This window comes from Pantherophis guttatus, chromosome 6 (genome assembly GCF_059756535.1).
Source record: "Pantherophis guttatus breed Tessera chromosome 6, ASM5975653v1, whole genome shotgun sequence".
Taxonomy (NCBI): domain Eukaryota; kingdom Metazoa; phylum Chordata; class Lepidosauria; order Squamata; family Colubridae; genus Pantherophis; species Pantherophis guttatus.
In genome coordinates this window covers 80,544,426-80,565,289 of record NC_142068.1, presented here as the reverse complement: position 1 = coordinate 80,565,289, position 20,864 = coordinate 80,544,426, and the positions used below count along the sequence as shown (strand labels likewise).

The 20,864-nt window shown below is 43.5% G+C and overlaps 1 protein-coding gene across 1 annotated transcript in view; it reads left to right on the top strand.

Moving 5' to 3' along the window:
* Window positions 1-1,203: 1,203 nt before the first annotated feature.
* STOX1 (storkhead box 1) overlaps window positions 1,204-20,864 on the top strand; it is a 37,083-nt gene continuing 17,422 nt past the window's right edge. Inside the window, exon 1 of the mRNA XM_034438647.3 lies at window positions 1,204-1,879. Coding sequence (XP_034294538.2) covers window positions 1,510-1,879 — 370 coding nt within the window. The 5' untranslated portion in view covers window positions 1,204-1,509. The remainder of the gene's footprint in view (window positions 1,880-20,864) is intronic.

The window sequence follows — 20,864 nt, the reverse complement described above, 5'->3', positions numbered from 1 at the left end:
AATATGAGCATGTTGCGCCGGCCCTGCAAATCTATCATACTACATACTTATGCTGTTATGTGGCATTCAGGAGTCTGAGCCCAGGTAGAAAAGCTGTTCTATCTAAGGAGTAGGGTAGGGTAGAGTAGAAATTGAAATAGTTCGTTAAGAGTATAAGAGGCGAGGTGGCGCAGTGGTTAGAGTGCAGTACTGCAGGCTACTTCAGCTGACTGCTAGCTGCAGTTCAGCAGTTCAAATCTCACCAGGCTCAAGGTTGACTCAGCCTTCCATCCTTCCACGGTGGGTAAAAATGAGGACCCAGATTGTTGGGAGCAATAGGCTGACTGTAAACTGCTTAGAGAGGGCTGTAAAAGCACTACGAAGCTGTATATAAGTCTAAGTACTAGTGCTGTTGCTATTTATAAATAAATACTTTATTTAGTGACCTTACTCCCCCACCTTTCCCACACCCGTTTCTACTCAGGGATGTTTCATCCTTTTGGTCATTTCTGCAGGTCATCTGAGTTTTGTAGAATTGCTTTTTATTCTGCCAGCCATTTTTTTCGCATCTTTAAAAGAGAGTCCGATGGTGAACCAAGGGGCAGATGCCCCTCTTCTACCTCTGAAAAACCTGCGTGGGTCACCCTCGCATTCACTGGAAGGGCTCTTCTTCTCCTTCCCTTAGTCACAACTTGGTGCATCATTATCCCGATTCCTGGCGCGCAACGTAGCTTTCCAACAACCTCTGAGCTCCTTTTGACTGAAAGCCTGAGTGGCGTAAGGAGGCTAATGCCTCCTACTAAGGCAGCATTTAACATCCAGCTGCCTGCAATTACTGCGAGTTCAATTCTCACCAGGCTCAAGGTAGATTCCATCCTTCCAAAGGTGGGTAAAATGAGGACCCCGTTTGTGGGGGCAATAAGCTGACTTTGTATAAAATATACAAAAGTATGAAGGCTATTGCTTAACGCATTGTAAGCCGCCCTGAGTCTCCAAAGAAGGGCGGCATATAAAAATAAATAAATAATAATAATAATAAAAAAGGCTAACCAACCACTTCCATTAGATTTCAGGCCAGGCAAACTTTTTTTGTTCCCTTGGACTCCCTCCCTGACTGCAGCCTATTGTTAATTCCGATCGGCGGGGAACTCTGCCCCCCACCTCGGATTCGGTTCAGATGAGGATCCGACGCAGAAGCTTCGACGGCGCCTGGCCGCCCGAGCAAAAACTGCGCGATTCCCAGCAGGAACCAATGGCGCGCCTTGCCGACGGGAGCGCAGCGCACTGCAACGCGGGCCAGCCTGCTCTCCACCCCACCCCACAACCTCTTCCTCCAGGTGCTTCGGAGGGCGGGCCGGGGAGCGAACAATTCTGGCTCCGGGGCCGCCGCCGCCGCAGAGCAGCTCGCCCCGCTGCCCCTCGCTTGGAGCCCGGCCAGCTTTATCCCCGCCCCTTGCCAGGAACAACTCGGTTCCCTTGGTAGCGGCGGCGGCGCTGACGGGCACAACGGGCAAGAGCGCGGCCCGCAGCATGTCGCCCTCGCCGCTTCCCCGCCGCGCCGTGCAGCTGGCGCCCAGCTCGCTCGCTTTGGTCCTGCGTCGCCGCCCTCAGGGGCCCCGGGAAACGGCCGGAGCCGAAGCGGAGGCAGAGGACGCTGAGCCTGACTGCTGCGAGGACGAGGCGCGCGGCGCGGCCGTCTTCCAAGCGTTCCGGCGCGCCAACGCCTCCTGCTACTGGAACGCCGGGCTGGCGCGCGCCGTGGGGCGGGTGCGGCTGCAAGGCTGGCTGAGGGGCGGCGTGCTGCTCTTGCAAGGGCCCCCGGCGCCCCTCCAGCTCCTCCGCGACGCCTGGCTCCGCAGGGCGCTGAGGGCCCCCAAGGGCTTCCACATCCGAGCCGTAGGTGAGTGAGCGAGAGAGCGAACGCGCGCCGAGGAGCCGCCCCCCCCGCGCTGCCCCTTCAGAGCTCCCCGCGGGGGGGGAAGGGCCCGGAGTCCCCCCGCCCGGACCTTAATCCTGAGGAGGCGCGTTGGGTTTTGAAGCGGCGCAGACCTAAGGACCGTTGGCATTGCTGAAGAGTTATTTCCCCAGGGCCAGGCAGCGCTGCCCCTCGGGGAGGGAGGTGGTGGTGGTGGTGGGGACTCGGACGGAGGGAGGCTTCTTCCCGCTGAGTCGGGTTTTGGGAGGTTTTTCGTTGAGTTTTTAAAACGCAGGTGAGGTTTTTTTCAGGCATAGCTGTGCGGGGTGGCCCGGCTTCTTTTTCCATGCGTGAGGGAGAGGAGGAGGCTTTTCGGGTGGGAATAACACTTAAGGACCGCTTAACTCTTTTGGCGCGTGAACTTCAGGTCACATAATATAATAATTATAATAATAATAATGATGATGATGATAGGAGGAGGAGGAGGAGGAGGAGGAGGAGGAGGAGGAGGAGGAGGAAGAAGAAGAAGAAGAAGAAGAAGAAGAAGAAGAAGAAGAAGAAGAAGAGGAAGAAGAAGAGGAAGAGGAAGAGGAAGAGGAAGAGGAAGAGGAAGAGGAAGAGGAAGAGGAAGAGGAAGAGGAAGAGGAAGAAGAAGAAGAAGAAGAAGAAGAAGAAGAAGAAGAAGAAGAAGAAGAAGAAGAAGAAGAAGAAGAAGAAGAAGAAGAAGAAGAAGAAGAAGAAGAAGAAGAAGAAGAAGAAGAAGAAGAAGAAGAAGAAGAAGAAGAAGAATCAACCACCTGAGCAGTGGGTGCAGCAAAAGTTCACAAACTGACTACCTACAACGCCATGATCGCATTGCTAAGATCATTCACTGGAAATTGTGCCAGAAGTTTGGATTTGAGTACAGCAAAAACCACTGGGAACATCAGGTTGAGAAAGTTTTAGAGAATGAGAAACTCAAGATCTTGTGGGACTTCAGGATTCCGACTGACAGGCACTTGGTCCACAACACACCTGACATAACAATAGTTGAAAAGAGTATGGTTCATTGACATGCAATACCTGGTGATGCACAGATTGAAGATAAGCAGCAAGAAAAAAATCACAAAGTACTGAGATTTGCAAATTGAAGTCGAGCGACTGTGGAAAAAGAAATCGTGTGTTGTCCCAATTGTAATTGGAGCCCTTGGAGCAATACCCAAAGGGCTACCCCGCTATTTAGAAATTCTAAATTTGCCGGACTTGAACATTTTGACTCTACAAAAAACCACCTTACTCGGAACAGCTTACATCCTCCGATGATACCTTAACAGTTCCTAGGTCCTTGGTTAGGACTCGAGCTGCTGAGCTATTAACCAGCCTCAAAGGCTGTGAATCTCACTAAAGATTAACCAATAATAATAATAATAGAATCGAACTGCAGAGACTCTGGCATAAACCAGTGTAGGTGGTTCCAGTGGTACTCGGCACACTGGGTGCTGTGCCTAAAGACCTAGGCAAGCACTTAAAAACAATTGGCACTGACAAGATCACCATTGGTCAGCTGCAGAAGGCCACCTTACTGGGATCTGCTCGCATAATCCGCTGATACATCACGCAGTCCTAAACGCTTGGGAAGTGTTCAACTAGTGATTTGGGGTACGAAATCCAGCATGATCATCTCGTTTGCTGTGTACTCTGAAAGATAATAATAATACTAATAATGCTACTACTACTACTACTAATAATAATAATGATTGTCATGTACATGTATACACAGTGTACCCATACAATGCAATTCACTTAACACCCAAAGACCAGGTCCGACACACACAACAATCCCCAAACGCACCCACCACAATTCCCTATCCACCCCTAAACCACCCAAACATCCACACAACAGACCAAGTAATGGTGTCCAACAGCTCAGTGATGGTGGCCCTTTAGTTCATTGTTGAGTACAATTATAGCTCTGGGATAAAAACTATTCAGAAAATGTGTGGTCTGAGTTTTAATTGTTCTGTATCTTCTGGCAGAAGGCAACAGTCCAAAAAGATTGTAAGCAGGATGAGAAGAGTCTCTGAGAATGTTATGCAACTTTCTCAAACAGCGAGTTTTGAAGATGTCGTCCAGGGCTGGTAGCTGGAGTCCGATGATATTCTGGGCAGTTTTAATGATTCTCTGTAGAGCATTTTTGTCCGCTACAGAGCTGTTCCCTTACCATGCAAGAATGCCGTATGTCAGGACACTCTCAAATGGTGCTGCGATAGTAGGACAGAAGTAGATGCTGAGATAGATTTATCAGGAAGATAAATCTATCTCAGAAAGAACGCTTTGCATTTCTGAGGGTTAGCAATGAAGGATGGTTGAAAGTCTTAGGCAAGCGATCTAACGGAAAGCACTTGTGTATAGTTATAAAGGCAGATAGATAGAAATATATATAGTAATTGACAACAGGGAGACATGCATTGGTGTGTGGAATAAATCACAAAGGTTAGGTTCACGCATGGTACTATGTTGTGTGTTGCTTAATGGCATCGGGCACAATTGCCTGATTTAATCACAAAAATGGGTTCCCATAACACTAATTCAGAACTAACGAAACATGTTACATTTCACAACCATGTCTGAATCCAAACATGATGAAAGCCCAGACACATTGGGCAGGCCATGTTGCAAGGATGCCAGACCAGGGGTGAAATCCAACAGGTTCTGGAGAACCGGTAGCAGAAATTTTGAGTAGTTCGGAGAACCGGTAGTGGAAATTTTGAGTAGTTCAGAGAACTGGCAAATGCCACCTCTGGCTGGCCCAAGAGTGGGGTGGGAATGGAGATTTTGCAATATCTTTCCCCCTGGAGTGTGGGGGGGGAATGCCCACCAAGCCACACCTACCAAGCCACATCATGCCCACTAAGCCACACCTACAGAACCGGTAGTAAAAAAATTTGGATTTCACCACAATCTTGTGCCAGGGTTTCCCAGGAGGTGGTATCGATATCCAGGGACTTGAAGGAGGCTTTTGACATGTCTTTGTTATCGCTTCCTTGAGACAGCTCACCATAGAGGAGCTGTTTAGGGATGCGATGGTCAGACCAGGCTCAAGAATTAACTTTGTGTGTTCTATGTATGTGTGATCTGGGAAAATAGGTTTGATTTAAGGAATGGTAGCCAGCACTCTGAAATACTTTTTTTTTTGGCTGCGCAACATTGGACATCCCTGCCAGTTGTGTACCAGCTGAATTGGCAAGATGCAGGAGTGGACTGGTCTTGACTAATGACCTTTTATTGCTGGCCTCAGCATTGAAACAAATGAATAATTAGTTGAATTTCCATAGAGCACACTTGTTTACAAGGTCAGCGGCAATATATGAACTGTGCAGAATGAGGCGGGATTCATAACATTTTGCAGTCATGAAATCATGTTGATTAGAATTAGTAGATGGCTTATAGCCATTATATAGAAACCATTAAACATTACTCCAAGATAGCCTCCCAGCCTTCCCACAGAATTCCTCAGCCAGCCTGTGCAAAATGCTTGGGAGACCGTTAGAATGGTGATTGCACAGTCAGAAATGATGATGACACACACATTCTTACCAGGAAAGCTGCTGATCTGTGTTTAATAGCATTAAAGCTGGATACAAGCTCATAAGTTGAGACCTAATGCAGATAAGCTAGATTCTCCTAATCAGAGAAAAAGTGGGCTCTGGAAAAGGAAGTAAGTTGTTATAGGTGAGAGAGAACTTTCCATAAAGACATGGGTTTGGACTCTTAAGGATTCAGGTTTTGCATCTAGACTAGAGACTTGGGTAGCAACTCTTGTCAGAAATGTACCGTATTTTTCGGAGTATAAGATGCACCTTTCCCCCCCCCCAAAAAAGGGGGTGAAATGTAGCCCTGCCCACCCACTGGCCCCCACCTTTTGGACTCTGCCTCGCAGCAGTTACCTCCTTGCAAGCAAACAGCGAGAAAAAAACAGCTCCTTTCAACTTCAGCACAGCCTAATTAGCACAAGTTGATTGGATCGGCCTCCCGACTAAGCTGATTTGCTCTCAGCTGTTTTGCGCAGGGCTCTGCTGCTAGCTGCAAAGAAGTAAATTGCTGGAGCAGATTTTTTTTCCCCTTGTGCTAATCAAGCTATGCTGAAAACGAAAATGAAAGTAGAGCAAGCTGTTTGCTGCAACGAGGCAAAATTGCGCAGAGGCAGAGGGAGATTTCTTTTTCTTCTTTTCCTCACCAAAAAAGGTAGGAGCGTCTTATACTCCAAAAAATACGGTATTTGTTAGCTTCAACTGGCATCATCAACAATATCAGCTCCTCATGGATTCAGACCTACTCATAGTAACACATTCCTTAACATTGCTTGAGATGGTTCTTCAAGACCCTTCAGAAGTTTTACTTGATCCAGAATACATCACTGAGGATGTTGGTGGACACTCATATCTAGAAGGAGTAAACTTTATATGTTAGTTCTAATAATACATTAGGTACTGTCTCTTCATACCAATTTGCCTCCAGACTACCATATGATCCACAAATATAGTCATCAATTTAAGACCATCATAGGGACCAGAAAATTAGTCGCTAAGGGGTACAGTCATTATGTGAGGCATCATGTGACCATTCCAAATTTTACAACCTTTTTTGCTGTGACCGTTAAGCGAATCTGCATAAGTAAGACATTTTATGACTGTGACTTGCAACTTTTGCTGCCAGCTTCCCTTATTGATTTTGCTTGTTGAAACTGGGTGGGGAGGTACAAATGGCAGAACAATTGACCAGTGGAAATACTTGCCTTCAGAAGCTGTGGGTGCTCCATCACTGGAGGCTTTTAAGAAGAGGTTGGTCTGCCAGTTGTCTGGAATGGCATAGGGTCTCCTGCTTGAGCAGGTAGTTGGACTAGAAGTTGTTCAAGATCCCTTCTTGTTATTCTGTTAAATTGTGGAAGTCCTTGCTTGTGATGATAATCTCAGGTGATGTATTGCCTATGTAGAAAGGTATTGATGTAAATTTTATTTAAATAATTATTATAATTATGCTTAGACTGCTTTTCATCAAAAGCAATGCCTAGTCCCAAATTTGAATAGTTGTTGTATCTGCTTTCATTTTTCATTTCATTATTCTCTTGTATAATGTCTTGTTACTTTTTCTTTTATAAGATTCTAAAGTTGTGCAGTATTGTTTTAATTGATTGTTAGCTTCTAGGGCAGGGGTCAGCAACCTGCAGCTCTGGAGCCGCATGTGGCTCTTTCACCCCTCTGCTGCGGCTCCCTATCACTCAAAATATGCGTCACAACCACCAATGTGTGACACCCACTGGCATGTGATTTATTGAGCTTTTCAACCCCCGGTAGGCCAACCATGGATAAATCCAAGAAAAGAAAGTCTCAGAAGAAAACAGAACATTTAATTCAACTACATATGCTAGTTTTGTGGCTGCTCAAGAAATAGTTAGGCACGGGAAGGGTTTTGTGGCTCCCGGTGTTTTCTTTTCTGTGGGTCCAAATGGCTCTTTTGAGTGTTTAAGGTTGCAGACCCCTGTTCTAGGGCTAATACACATGCAGTACAGGTAGTCCTCGACTTACAACCGTTCATTTAGTGATCGTTCAAAGTTACAATGGCACTGAAAGAAATGACTTATCACCCTTTTTCACACAACCATTTGGAGCATCCCCATGGTCATGTGATCAAAATTCAGACGCTTGACAACTGGTTCATATTTATGACGATTGTAGTGTCCCGGGGTCGTGTGGTCACCTTTTGCGACCTTTTGACAAACAAAGTCAATGGGGAAGCCAGATTCACTTAACAACCATATTACTAGCTGAACAACCGCAACGCTTCACTTAAATCTACAAGAAAGGTCGTAAAATGGGACAAAACTCACTTAACAAATGTTTCTCTTAGCATAAATTTTGGGCTCCATTGTCATAAATCGAGGACTACCTGTAGTGGGGGCGTGGCATAAACTTTAAAGAAATGGTCCAGCCATTCTGGTGGCACAGGCTGATTAGCATCTATGATCATGCAGTTGTGTGTGTGAGGATATGGGGAGGTGCAGAAAGGACAACAGGATTGTTATCTTGTTTGGTGTGGGAGCTAAGTGGGATCTGACTTTGGAGCTTCTGAGAATCTCCTGCTGCTGTTAATTAAAAAAGAGGAAAGTCTTTTTATTTGAGCTAAAGTATCTCCTCCGGAGACGCCTAATGACCTTAGATAAACAACCCATCTGTTTTTCTTTCTAAAAAAAGAAAAAAGGAAAAATATACCCGCAAATAAAATTAGAATCTCAATTACATTAACTATGTCAGCAGTCTGTGTTGCTTTAATAAATTATAAGTTCTGTATAGTTCTCAATCTTAAACCCAGGCTCTTAACCATTTAAAGTTGTATATTTTTACTTCGGTTGGTAAAGCTTGATCTACTTAAGATTACAAAATGGGAGGTTTGTGCATTTTTGTGACACCTACATATAAGTAAAAGTGTGAGAAACCTGATTCCGCAGAAGTGAAAGCCAAATGCCAAATTCTTTTGATAAGTACAAACAACAACTCTTTCCTTGATCCTGCAACTGGATCCACAAGGGAGGCCTCAGCAGACATATGGCTGCCAAGAAATACAATTCATCTAGTATATTGGTCAGGAAGAATTTCTTGCAAGAAGAAATCAAGTGGTTTCCAATTAAGTTCTGGGGATCTGATAAAAAAAAAAAGGATTGCAAGATATTTTTTATGGAACTTTTCAGAGGAGAGAAGCTGAAAATTCACACTTTTGAGATCTATTTATTTATTTGATGCGATCCTTAAATGCAGTAATTTAAAATAGAAGGAGCCTGGTGGCGCGGCAGACTAAAGCACTGTTATTAACATCAGCTGCCTGCAATTACTGCAAGTTCAAATCTCACCAGGCTCAAGGTTGTCTCAGCCTTCCATCCTTTCTAAGGTAGGTAAAATGAGGACCCAGATTGTGGGGGCAATAAGCTGACTTTGTATAAAATATACAAAAGAATGAAGGCTATTGCTTAACGCATTGTAAGCAATAAGCTGACTTTGTATAAAATATACAAAAGAATGAAGGCTATTGCTTAACGCATTGTAAGCTGCCCTGAGTCTCCGGAGAAGGGCGGCATATAAATCAATTTTTTTTTTAAATGACCCTATTTCTTAGGTTGGGCTCAGACCTTGATAGTCTTCAGATGTGTTTGGGTTATAAGAATTGAATTCTGACTCAGCTGGGGAGCATCAGGTTAGGAAGTTTGTTTTATGTCATTGTACCTGAATAGACTTTGGTACTAGGGCAGGACTTTCAAACTCGCAATCTGTGGGCTGGATACATCACGCACTGGCCATACCCACCCCCGGTTTAGCGAAGGGGGAAAAAGTTGCGATATGTCACGTGATGACAACGTGTTGTCGCGAATTTGACACCCCTGTACTATAGTTTATGTGATTCCTTTGTGTGAAACAGTGAGTGGAAAAACCCCTTAATTGTTTGCGGGTTATTTCCCTTTCTTTTTTAAGGAGAATGAGAATTTTGAAGAATTGTCACATGAAATTTGGGGGAATCCCAGGTTGATAAACCTACTAAACAATTCTTAGGAAAAGTGCTATGTTGAAAGAATGAACTAAATCAAGATGCCTTTGCTAAATAAATCTTTAATAGTGATACTAAATCTATTTGTGACTGTCCAGATGAACTCAAGTACCTATCAACTACAGCCAACTTGGCAGCAATAGTGATGATGGGATACATGACCAGAGTATTGGAACTTTTCCATCTAAAATGCTTATATGAAGCTGTTTTTCCTCTTAGGGAAATTATGTCTGGTCTCAGAAACTCCCACTTAGGATGATGAAAATGATTTGTTTGTGGAGGAGGAAAGCATCTGCCCCAACTGGGCATCCAGTTGCTTCTTTCAAAATATTTGATGGCAGATCTAATTCTGCATTTTAGTTCTCTTTGAAAGGGAGTGAAGAATATCGGTTAAAAACTGATTGAGAACAGAGGCAGAAGAGAAGAAGTATTTGTGGAGACCCCCGAGGTGTTTCTCCATCCCCAAAAGGCAACTGGACATTCTTGGTTTTTTCTTTGAAAATGTTTTGCTTTTCATCCAAGAAGCTTCTTCAAGTTCTAACCGACTGATGGGGAATGGAAGGAAGCTTCTTGGATAAGAAGTAAAATGTTTTCAAAGAAAAAAAACACAAAGTCCAATCGCCTTTTGGAAAAAAAGCATCTTTTAGGTATTAGTCCTAACGACCTTAATCCCACAATAGGTCTTAGTCCTATTGTGTGGGAGGAGTTTGAGCCAGTGACTCCTGAGGAAGTGGACAAGGCTGTAGGGGCAATGAGTTCCTCCACTTGTTTGTTGGACCTGTGCCCCTCCTGGCTGGTTTCAGCCAGCAGGGAGATGACACGAAGCTGGCTCCAGGCTTTAGTTAACGCGTCCTTGAGGGAGGGGTCCTTCCCGCAACCATTAAAGGAAGCTGTTGTAAGGCCCCTCCTCAAGAAGCCTTCCCTGGACCCAGCAGAATTAAAGAACTTTCGTCCAGTCTCCAACCTACCCTTTGTGGGAAAGGTTGTAGAGAAAGTGGTGGCACTTCAGCTCCTGCAGTCATTGGATGAAACGGATTATCTGGACCCTTTTCAGTCTGGCTTTAGGCCTGGCTACAGCATGAAAACTGCCTTGGTCACGCTGATGGATGACTTCTGGCGAGCCCGAGATGGGGATCATTCCTCTATCTTGGTGCTATTTGACCTCTCAGCGGCTTTCGATACCATTGATCATGGTATCCTTCTAGGGTGACTAAGGGAGTTGGGAATGGGAGGCACCTATCTCTCTGGTCGATCACAGTCGGTGTTGGTAGGAGGACAGAGGTCGACCCCTAGGCCCCTCGTCTGTGGGGTGTCTCAGGGCTCGGTCCTCTCTCCCCTCCTATTTAACATCTACATGAAACCGCTGGGTGAAATCATCCGACGACATAGGGTGGGATATCAGCAATATGCCGATGATACCCAGCTGTATATCTTCACCCCTCGTCAGTTCAGTGAGGCGGTGGATGTGATGTGCCGGTGCCTGGAAGCTGTGAGGATCTGGATGGGAGTCAACAGGCTCAGACTTAACCCAGACAAGACCGAATGGCTCTGAGTATTGCCCCCTAAAGACTATGTTGATTGTCCATCCTTGGTTCTTGGGGGGGGGGAGAAAGTGCCTCCCTCAGAATGGGCTCGCAATTTGGGTGTCCTCTTAGACTCACAGCTGAGATTGGAACAACATCTGATGGCTGTAGCTAGGGGGACCTTTGCACAGGTTCGTCTGGTGCACCAATTGCAACCCTACTTGGATCAGGAGGCTCTCCTCACAGTCACTCATGCCCTTGTCACCTCATGGTTGGATTATTGCAACGTGCTCTACATGGGGCTACCCTTGAAAAGTGTTTGGAGACTACAGTTGGTCCAGAATGCAGCTGCACGAGTTATTGTGGGTGCACTTAGATACACCCACATTACGCCAATTCTCCGCGAGCTGCACTGGCTCCCTATCGGTCTCAGGGCGCAATTCAAGGTGTTAGTTATTACCTTTAAAGCCCTACATGGCTCAGGGCCAGGCTATCTTCGAGACCGCCTTCTACCGCATAGCTCCCAGCAACTGGTAAGATCCCACAGAGTTGGTCTCCTCTGGGTCTCGTCAGCTAAACAATGTCGGCTGGCGGGCCTGCGGGGGAGGGCCTTCTCTGTGGCTTCCCTGGCTCTCTGGAACCAGTTACCTCTGTGGTCTGGACTGCCCCCACCCTATTGGCCTTCCAGAAAGCGGTGAAGACCTGGCTCTTCCGGCATGCTGGGGCCGTTGATCTCGGTACAGTGATCTTGCAAGACCCGGCCACCAATTGGAGTGTATGGGTTTTAATGTTTTCTTTTAAATTTTTGTATGGGATATTGTAAAATTATACTAGGAAAAGGTGTTACCAGACTCCTTTTGCCTAAACATTTGATGGTGCCTTATGAACGCAGCAATTTTTCTTTGAATCTTCTCATTCGACTAATGACAGATAGTTTGGCTAGAACAGTAATTTAGCAATCACAGAGAAATGTATACTTAAACAGAATTCTCACCAATGCTTTTAATAAGATTGGAAGCTAAGAAGAATAAAGGACACTTTTATCTTGGTTAATCTTGCTTAACTTGCTTCTTGAGACAAAAATGGGATTCAGGTGCTTGAGGCATGGCTAAAAAAACAAAGCAGTCACCTGAGTAGCTTAGTAACACACTTGAATTATTTGTGTGTCCTTCTAAAGTTACTGCAGGAGAGACATACACAGTGAAAAGAAAGCTGCTTCCTCTTCAGCAGAATTGGCAAATGTTCTGTGTGCCACTTGAGTCAGCAGTGCAAGACAGTTTATCATTCATGAAAGAGTTTCTGATCATGGTTTTGTTTGCATCAGATAAATATTTTTACTCTTGAGTTGTCTGCTCGATGTAACAAACCATTTCCTTCTAATGGACAATCTCCTAAATAGCTAATGCCTTAGTAGATGGTGGCTTGAGAAATATACCATAAAAGGTTTGCTTCTTTGCCCTATGTTCCATTAATTAAGTTGTTAGTTCTACATCCTGCCTTTTTTCGGGAACTTAAGACAGCATGCAACCTCCATTTTGCTCTCATAACAATCTGGGAACAATCCGGCTGGGAGAAAGTGGCTGGTTCAAAATCACCCAATGACTTTTCTTCAGTGGTGAAATGTAAAATTTGTTACTACCAGTTTTGTGGTGTGGCTTGGTAGGGGGGGTGTAATGTGACTGGGTGGGCGTGGCCATTTTTTTTTACTTTTAAAAGCATTTTTTCTACAACGGCCAAAGAGGTTGCAGGAAAAAAATGCTTTTAAAAGCCTCTGATGATCCCAGCTGAGTCGCGCGATCCATCAGAGGCTTTTTTTTTAATTTTAAAAGCATTTTTTCAGCCGAAGAGGTTGTAGAAAAATGTTTTTAAAAGTAAAAAAAAAAAAGGCTCTGATGATCGTGCGGCTCAGCTGGGCGGGGGGGGGCACAGGGATTTTTGCTACCGGTTCTCCGAACCACCCGCTGCCATCACTACCGGATCGGGTGATCCGGTCCGAACTGGGAACATTTCACCCCTGCTATAAAGCCTTAGTAAGACCACACCTAGAATACAGCATCCAGTTTTGGTCACCACACTATAAAAAAGACGTTGAGACTTTAGAAAGAGTGCAGAGAAGAGCACCCAGGATGATTAGAGGACTGGAGACTAAAACATATGAAGAACGGTTGCAGGAACTGGGAATGGCTAGTCTAGTGAAGAGAAGGACCAAGGTAGACATGATAGCAGTGTTCCAATATTTGAGGGGCTGCCACAGAGAGGAATGGGTCAAGCTTTTTTCCAAAGCACCTAAAGGCCAGACAAGGAATAATGGCTGAAAACTGAACAAGGAGAGATTCAACCTGGAAATAAAGAGAAACTTTCTGACAGAGAACAATCAACCAATGGAACAGCTTGCCTTCGGAAGCTTTGGGAGCTTCATCACTGGAGGCTTTCAAGAAGAGATTGGACTACCATTTTTCAGAAATGGTGTAGGATCTCCTGCTTGGGCAGGGGGTTGGACTAGATGACCTACAAGGTGCCTTCTGTTAATCTAATCCCACTGTAGAATATTTCTTACAGGCAGGTCCATAGTCAGTTACAACTTGTTTACAGAACTCCTGATGGCTTTCCCAAAATAACTTACAAAAGAGGAATCTGCTTTGTGTTACAATGATTGATGATCTCAGATCTCTTCAGACCTGGCAAGAAACCTTGGGATGGCCAAGCTCCAACGTCTGAGGCCACACTCTGAATGGAAAGATGCTTCGTATGGAGAAGTTTGGCTGGTCTTGCAAGAATGTTTGAACTGTGATCGCGCCTGTGTTAAACCTTACATTATCAGTTCTATTTCCTGCCCCCAAATAGTGGGCAGATTAACCCTTCTGTATTCAGTAACCACGATAAGAAGAGCTTTCCGGCCTGAAAGAGATTTTGTAGAGGGATTGAAATACGTACAAAATACATACAAGAGAGGGAACAATCAGTTCTCTGGAAAGAGAAGCAGGATGCAAATTAAATAAGGATTCCCATAATTAAGCTACATGATGGTCCTTTCTATATTCATTATTCTGTTTGAATCTATAGAACTGAGGGGTATACCTATTGCCACAAAATATCTGAATTTACAAGGTGATAATGATTAGCAGTGGCAGAGGAAATGTTTTAATAATAACAGAATTATAACCGAAAAGAAAGCCCACTGTTGTTCTTTAGTGGGAGTTCAGAGTGTTTCCAGATGTTAGCCTGTTACCCTCCCTGCCCTGTCTTTTTCTTGGTATCCTCCTGATATGCAATATAATGTTCTCAGGAAGAAGGTATGTGACTGCTACAGAGCATGAGTTTCTATTACTTCTCCTGTTCAAACAGGACTACAGAGAAACTGCACGCTTCAGAGTGGATTATTTCCAAAAATGAAAAGAAACAATACAATATGGTTCATCGAAGGTTATTCTGGCAGGAGTTTTAATTTCAACATTTTACAGGCTTGTTCTCCTAAAATTAGTCCCATTTTCTTCTGGTTGACCTTTGCACCTAACTAGCCTTCCTTGTGAAAGCACCTATGCTACCCCTTATTTAGACAACAGTTGATGCTTAAGGATACAGGGGAACTAATAGCAGAACTGCACAAGAAGTCCTCAATTTATGACCAGTCACTTAGTGACTTTAAAGTTACAATGAGCCTACCTGGAGGATACCCATGACCTGGATCTGAAGTTCCAACAGTTGCGTCCCTGGTCACATGACTGCAGTTTGAGCACTCGGTAGGTTGCATTTCTGCAGCAAAACTGCATCCATAGCGAAACCATTGGTTTCGCTCAATAATCTCAGCATTTGCTTAATGACCATGGCAAAAAGGTCATAAAATTGGATTGATCGTGTGACCGTCTTGATCATGACCATGAAGGGCAGGCTCCATTATGGTCATAACTCGAGGATTAATTGTATAAAATGGCACACAGCATCTTACCTGTTTCTTTAAGGTTCCCCTGCATCATATGAATTCCTATTAGTGAATAAAACAGGTCCGTTTTGAGAATCGTATGACCTTTTTGTGACTTTGCCTTGTAAATTATTTCCATATGTTTGCTGAGCTCAGAATAAAATGGTTTCAGTTTGAAATTGTGGCTCTCCTTCCTCCACTTTGAAACTCTCTTAAAAGGAAGAACAAAAGCCTGTTTTACCTTTATCTGAGCTTCAGGACTTTCTAAGCCTCAAGTATGAATTGTTGAACCCACACAATTCTTTCCTCCTCCATCTTAATTATTCCATCATATCCTTTTCTTTTTTAAAAAAATAATCTTTATTTCCATCATATCCTTTTCTAGGTATTGCAAATTGGTTTTTAAATATTGGCCCCTATATTACTGTATAAAGCATTTTGGCTTTATATTTCTTCAGAGTTCACAATCTCTTTCAACTAGGAGTAATTTGAAAGACATCCAAGTTCTTCTGAAATCTCTTGCATACTTTCCAGATTTCATATATTGCATTTTGGCTTTATATTTCTTCAGAGTTCACAATCTCTTTCAGCTAGGAGTAATTTGAAAGACATCCAAGTTCTCCTGAAATCTCTTGCATACTTTCCAGATTTCATATATTGCATTTTGGCTTTATATTTCTTCAGAGTTCACAATCTCTTTCAGCTAGGAGTAATTTGAAAGACATCCAAGTTCTCCTGAAATCTCTTGCATACTTTCCAGATTTCATATATTTTCTGAGTCCTTTGGATGTTCTCCCCTAAGATGACCTGGGATTCATCCTGGGACTAATGGTTTCCTCATTCTGCCTATATCCAAATTATGATTTACTTTTTCTAAACTAAGAGTCTCATCACAAGGTGCCAGAGTACCCAAAATCAGTCTGAGTTAGTGATGAAACCATTCACAACTCTTGTTGGGTCTCTCTATTTGCATCTAAACCATGACATAAACGTTACCGTGGCAACTTATTTCTGTTCAGTAGAGGTCAAAGTGGCTGTCCAAAGTGCATAAAACCTGCTAAGCTTTGTCAGTCATATCCTCGAACCCAGTGGTCAAAATTTTTTACTACCGGCTCTGTGGGCGTGGCTTGGTGGGCATGGTGTGGCTTGGTGGGGTGGCAGGGGAAGGATACTGTAAAATCTCCATTCCCACCCAACTCCAGAGGAAGGTTACCGCAAAATCCCCATTTCCTCCTGATCAGCTGGGATTTGGGAGGCAGAGAATAGATGGGGGTGGGGCCAGTCAGAGGTGGTATTTACCGGTTCTCCGAACTACTTAAAATTTCCGCTACCAGTTCTCCAGAACTGGCCAGAACCTGCTGAATATTACCTCTGACCTGATGGGAGCACAGGCAATAGGTGTAGGATAAAGTTTGGCAATGGTTTAGGGTGGTGTTATCTTCTATTGACTCAAAGATGGCTGGAGAGCACTACATCTTCAACAGTGAGAAAAGAACCTAAGATACAGAGCATGGAGAGTTGGTTTTAGGGCTAATTATGGCACTGATACATACATTTTTCCCTACTATTGCCCACAGTGTTGTCTTTGCCTCACCCCAGACCATGAGTGAGACAGGCTTCAATTGTGCTTAGCTGTATTGGTGTTAATCTTTTCTTCCATTCCAAAATTCACCAAACGCAACTTCAGGATATACGGTATACAACCAGTTAGGTCTTCTTGCCCATTCACTTGGAGGGAAGCTGTGTGACTGCTGTCACTTGAAATAGGCAATAATGACAATAAAGGATAGGAAATGGCAATGGGTGGAACAAATTTCTTACTGCTTGACTCAATGATGCAGGGACCGCCATGGCTGGAATGGAGCTGATTCAAGTTCAGATCTTGATGTGGTCATGAAGATTATTGCTCATCCCACTAGTATCTTCTTTAAGCTCTGCAAGATTGTTGTGGCAATACAATGTAAATAAGGAGAACACAACAGTGTGAGTCATCTTGAGCTCCTTGAAGTATGAGTAAATATATTTAAATTGGGCATAAACATAATGTACTGTATGTACACTATACATGGATGGTTCTTCTAGGAATATAGTTATTTCTGCACATTTTGTGCCATTTCATGCTTCCCTCATGTAACAAAAAACAACAACAACAGTGTCTGGTCTATAGCTGATAATTCTCTTTTTTATTCCGGTTACTTATAGAGATATTAAGTCTAAAATACTTTAATGTAGGAATGTGGAAACATACTGAATTTCATTGCAGACTGGAGATATAATTTTACTGAAGTTAGGTTGTATGATAGAGATCTGGACATCAAAATGAGTCAAACCAAATTCTTCTGAGACCCCATAAAATATATAGCTAAATTTATTGGAACCATATAAACCCTGAGATCCTGTTACTAATGGGGAGAACCATGAAACGTGTGGTTTGATATGGAAAGTTGAAAGAAGTACAGGCTTATACGTTGCTTTCAGCCTGTAAGAGTGTTTGGGCTAAAGGCATGGAAAATAAGCTTTCAGTCGACATAATATGGAAAATTGAACATGATGGCTACGTTGCAAAACAGCAGCAAATCTTGCAGTCTTCAGGTGAAAGTCAGCCAGGAGCAGCCTGGGAATAATTTTAGCAGAAGGACTTCAATTGCTACAGATGAATGGAATTTTTCAAGTCAGAAGTGGACATTGTGATTAAATACATTATTAGAAAATAACTGTACATTTAATTTCAATGAAATGCAAATGAATATCAATATTAAGTTTTTATTCTTCTTTATCCAGCGTCCTGTTCTATTCAAAAGTGAAATGTCAGCCTTGCGTACCCTGACAAAGAAATTAAGGCAGGTTTCTTTTAATATTCTTGGGGGTTATTGGTGACTCTTTGTTTTAAACCTTCTCTTGAATACCATATTCCGTTGTTTAGATCTTTGAATTGTCACTTTGCTCATTAACACTATATGTCAAGATATCTGAAAATGTCTTTTAACTGCAAAGAATTCCTTCTCTGTCCAAGGTTCATTGTATTTGGACAAGGCCTTCTCTCTCGTGGCCCCCATGTCACAGATCCTTGACTTACAAACAGTTCATTTAATGGCCGGTCAAAATTATAATAGTACTGAAAAAAATGACTTATGACCATTTTTCACACTTATCATTGTTGCAACATCCCTGTGGCCACATGATAAAAAATTCAGATGCTTGGCCACTGACTCATATTTATGACGGTTGCAGTGTCCTGGGTCATATGATCATCTTTTGCAACTTTCTGACAAGCAAAGTCAACGGAGAAGCCAGATTCACTTAACAGCCGTGTTACTAACTTAAAAGCAGTGATTCACTTAACAACCGTGGCAAGAAAGGTTGTAACATGGGGCAAAATTCACTTCACAACTTTCTCACTTAGCAACAAAAATTTTGGGCTCAATTGTGCTCATAAATTGAGGGCTAAAGGTTCCCCTCACACATATGTACTAGTCGTTCCCGACTCTAGGGGGCGATGCTCATCTCCGTTTCAAAGCCGAAGAACCAGCGCTGTCCGAAGACATCGCCATGGTCATGTGGCCGGCATGACTAAACGCCAAAAGCGCACGGAACGCTGTTACCTTCCCACCAAAGGTGGTCCCTATTTTTCTACTTGCATTTTTTTTTTTTAACGTGCTTTCGAACAGCTTGGTTGGCAGAAGCTGGGACAAGTTAACGGGAGCTCACTCCATTACGCGGCACTAGGGATTCGAACCGCTGAACTGCCGACCTTTCAATCGATAAGATCAGCGTCTTAGCCAGTGAGCCACCGTGTCCCATTCGTTGAGGGCTACTTGTATTAGCCCCAAAGGTGTTCTCTGTTCTTATATTAGGAAAAACCTATGACAATTTTCCTTTTCCAACAAGCTTCCAGCTCTAGCTAATATATGGATAGCTCTCTCTACATGTATATTTCTCTTGTGCCTTAAATATTATTTTATTTTTGAACTACTGTAGTATTTCTTGATTCTCTTCCTTTGCTCTTGCAACACCATGAGCCATGGTGGCGCAGTGGTTAGAATGTAGTACTGCAGGCGAACTCTGCTCACACTGCCAGGAGTTCAAACCTGACTGGTTCAAGGTTGACTCAACTTTCCATCCTTCCAAGGTCAGTAAAATGAAGCCCCAGATTATTGGGGGCAATATGCTGACTTTTGTAAACCACTTAGTAAAGGTAAAGGTTCCCCTCGCACATATGTGCTGGTCATTCCCGACTCTAGTGAGCGGTACTTATCTCCATTTCATAGCCGAAGAGCCAGCGCTGTCTGAAGACGTCTCCGTGGTCATGTGGCCAGCATGACTAAATGCCAGAGGCGCACGGGACACTGTTACCTTCCCATCAAAGGTGGTCCTTATTTTTCTACTTACATTTTTATGTGCTTTCAAACTGCTAGGTTGGCAGAAACTGGGACAAGTAACGGGAGCTCACCCCATTACGCGGCACTAGCGAACTGCTGAACTGCTGAGCTTTTGATCAACAAGCTCAGCATCTTAGCCACTGAGCCACCACATCCCTCACAAAACCACTTAGAGAGGACTGTAAAGAACTGTGAAGCAGTATATAAGTCTAAGTGCTATTGCTATAAGAGAGGGGTGGTTACAAAAAATATAACAAATACATAATTCAAAAGGAAAGCCATTATACTGTATGTATAAAGGCCTGGTAGCTCAGCAGACTAAAAGCATTGTGATTAACCAGCTGCCTGCAATTACTGTAAGTTCGAATCTCACCAGGCTTAAGGTTGACTCAGCCTTCCATCCTTTCTAAGGTAGGTTAAATGAGGACCCAGATTGTGGGGGCAATAAGCTGACTTTGTATAAATATACAAAAGTATGAAGGCTATTGCTTAACGCCTTGTAAGCCGCCCTGAGTCTCCAGAGAAGGGCGGCATATAAATCAATTTTTTAAAAAAAAATAATAACTGGGGACGGGTTAGGTTAAGGGTACATTAGAGGCCACATGTTTCTAGTAAGAGTAAAAACTTTGGAGTATTGGCTCCTGTCAACTAGGATAACAAAGAGGCTACTGGGATTGAGGAACAAGGAGGTGCCTTGCTTTACTTTGTGCAGTTTATAACAACAGAAAGAAACGTGGATGAAGGTGGCATTGCCAGAGAGAGTGATCAAAGGGTACCCTGTTTCCCCTAAAATAAGACATCCCCTGATAATAAATGCAATTGGTTTTTTAAAAAAAATTCTTTTTATTTTTAATACAACAGGACATAACGAACACAAACACAAAACATATATTCCCTTTTTACAACAATTTTGTAACGGTAGTCTTCTATTATTTACATTTTCCCCTTACTCTTCTTTAAGTATATTTATCCTTTTTGTCCCATTATCCCTTATTTCTATCTATATTCCTTCACATATAATAATATAACTATAAATCATTTTACAAACATTATCCGTTTGTGACCTTTCCCCATTCTTTCTTATTTACTGCAATCGGGTTTTTGAACGCATGCGCTAAAATGAGCCCCCCCTGAAAATAAGCCCTCCCCAAAAATAAGCCCTCCCCAAAAATATTTAACCGCATGCGGTGCTGGTCCCCGCCATTTCCTCTGGTTAGGGTTAGGGAGACAGAGCTGGAAATCAGGTAAGACGGCGAGTCTTGCTCCACACGCCCCAAAATAATAAGACCTCCCTGAAAATAAGGCCAAGCGCTTATTTTGGGGTTCAAAAAAATATAAGACAGGGTCTTATTTTTGGGGAAACACGGTAGATTAAGGGACCAGGTCCTGACTAAAAGTTCTCTCTGCAAATGTCTCATCTGCTTCTACACATACACAGACCTTCTGTAACTAACTCCCTTGATGGGACAGCCCATTGTTCTTCATGGAAGGCCCACCTTTCTGGAGGAGAAGGCCAGGAGCATGGGAACAGAAAAGCTTCATTGCACTCTCATTTAGCTCTCAGCCTCCTTTCCAGG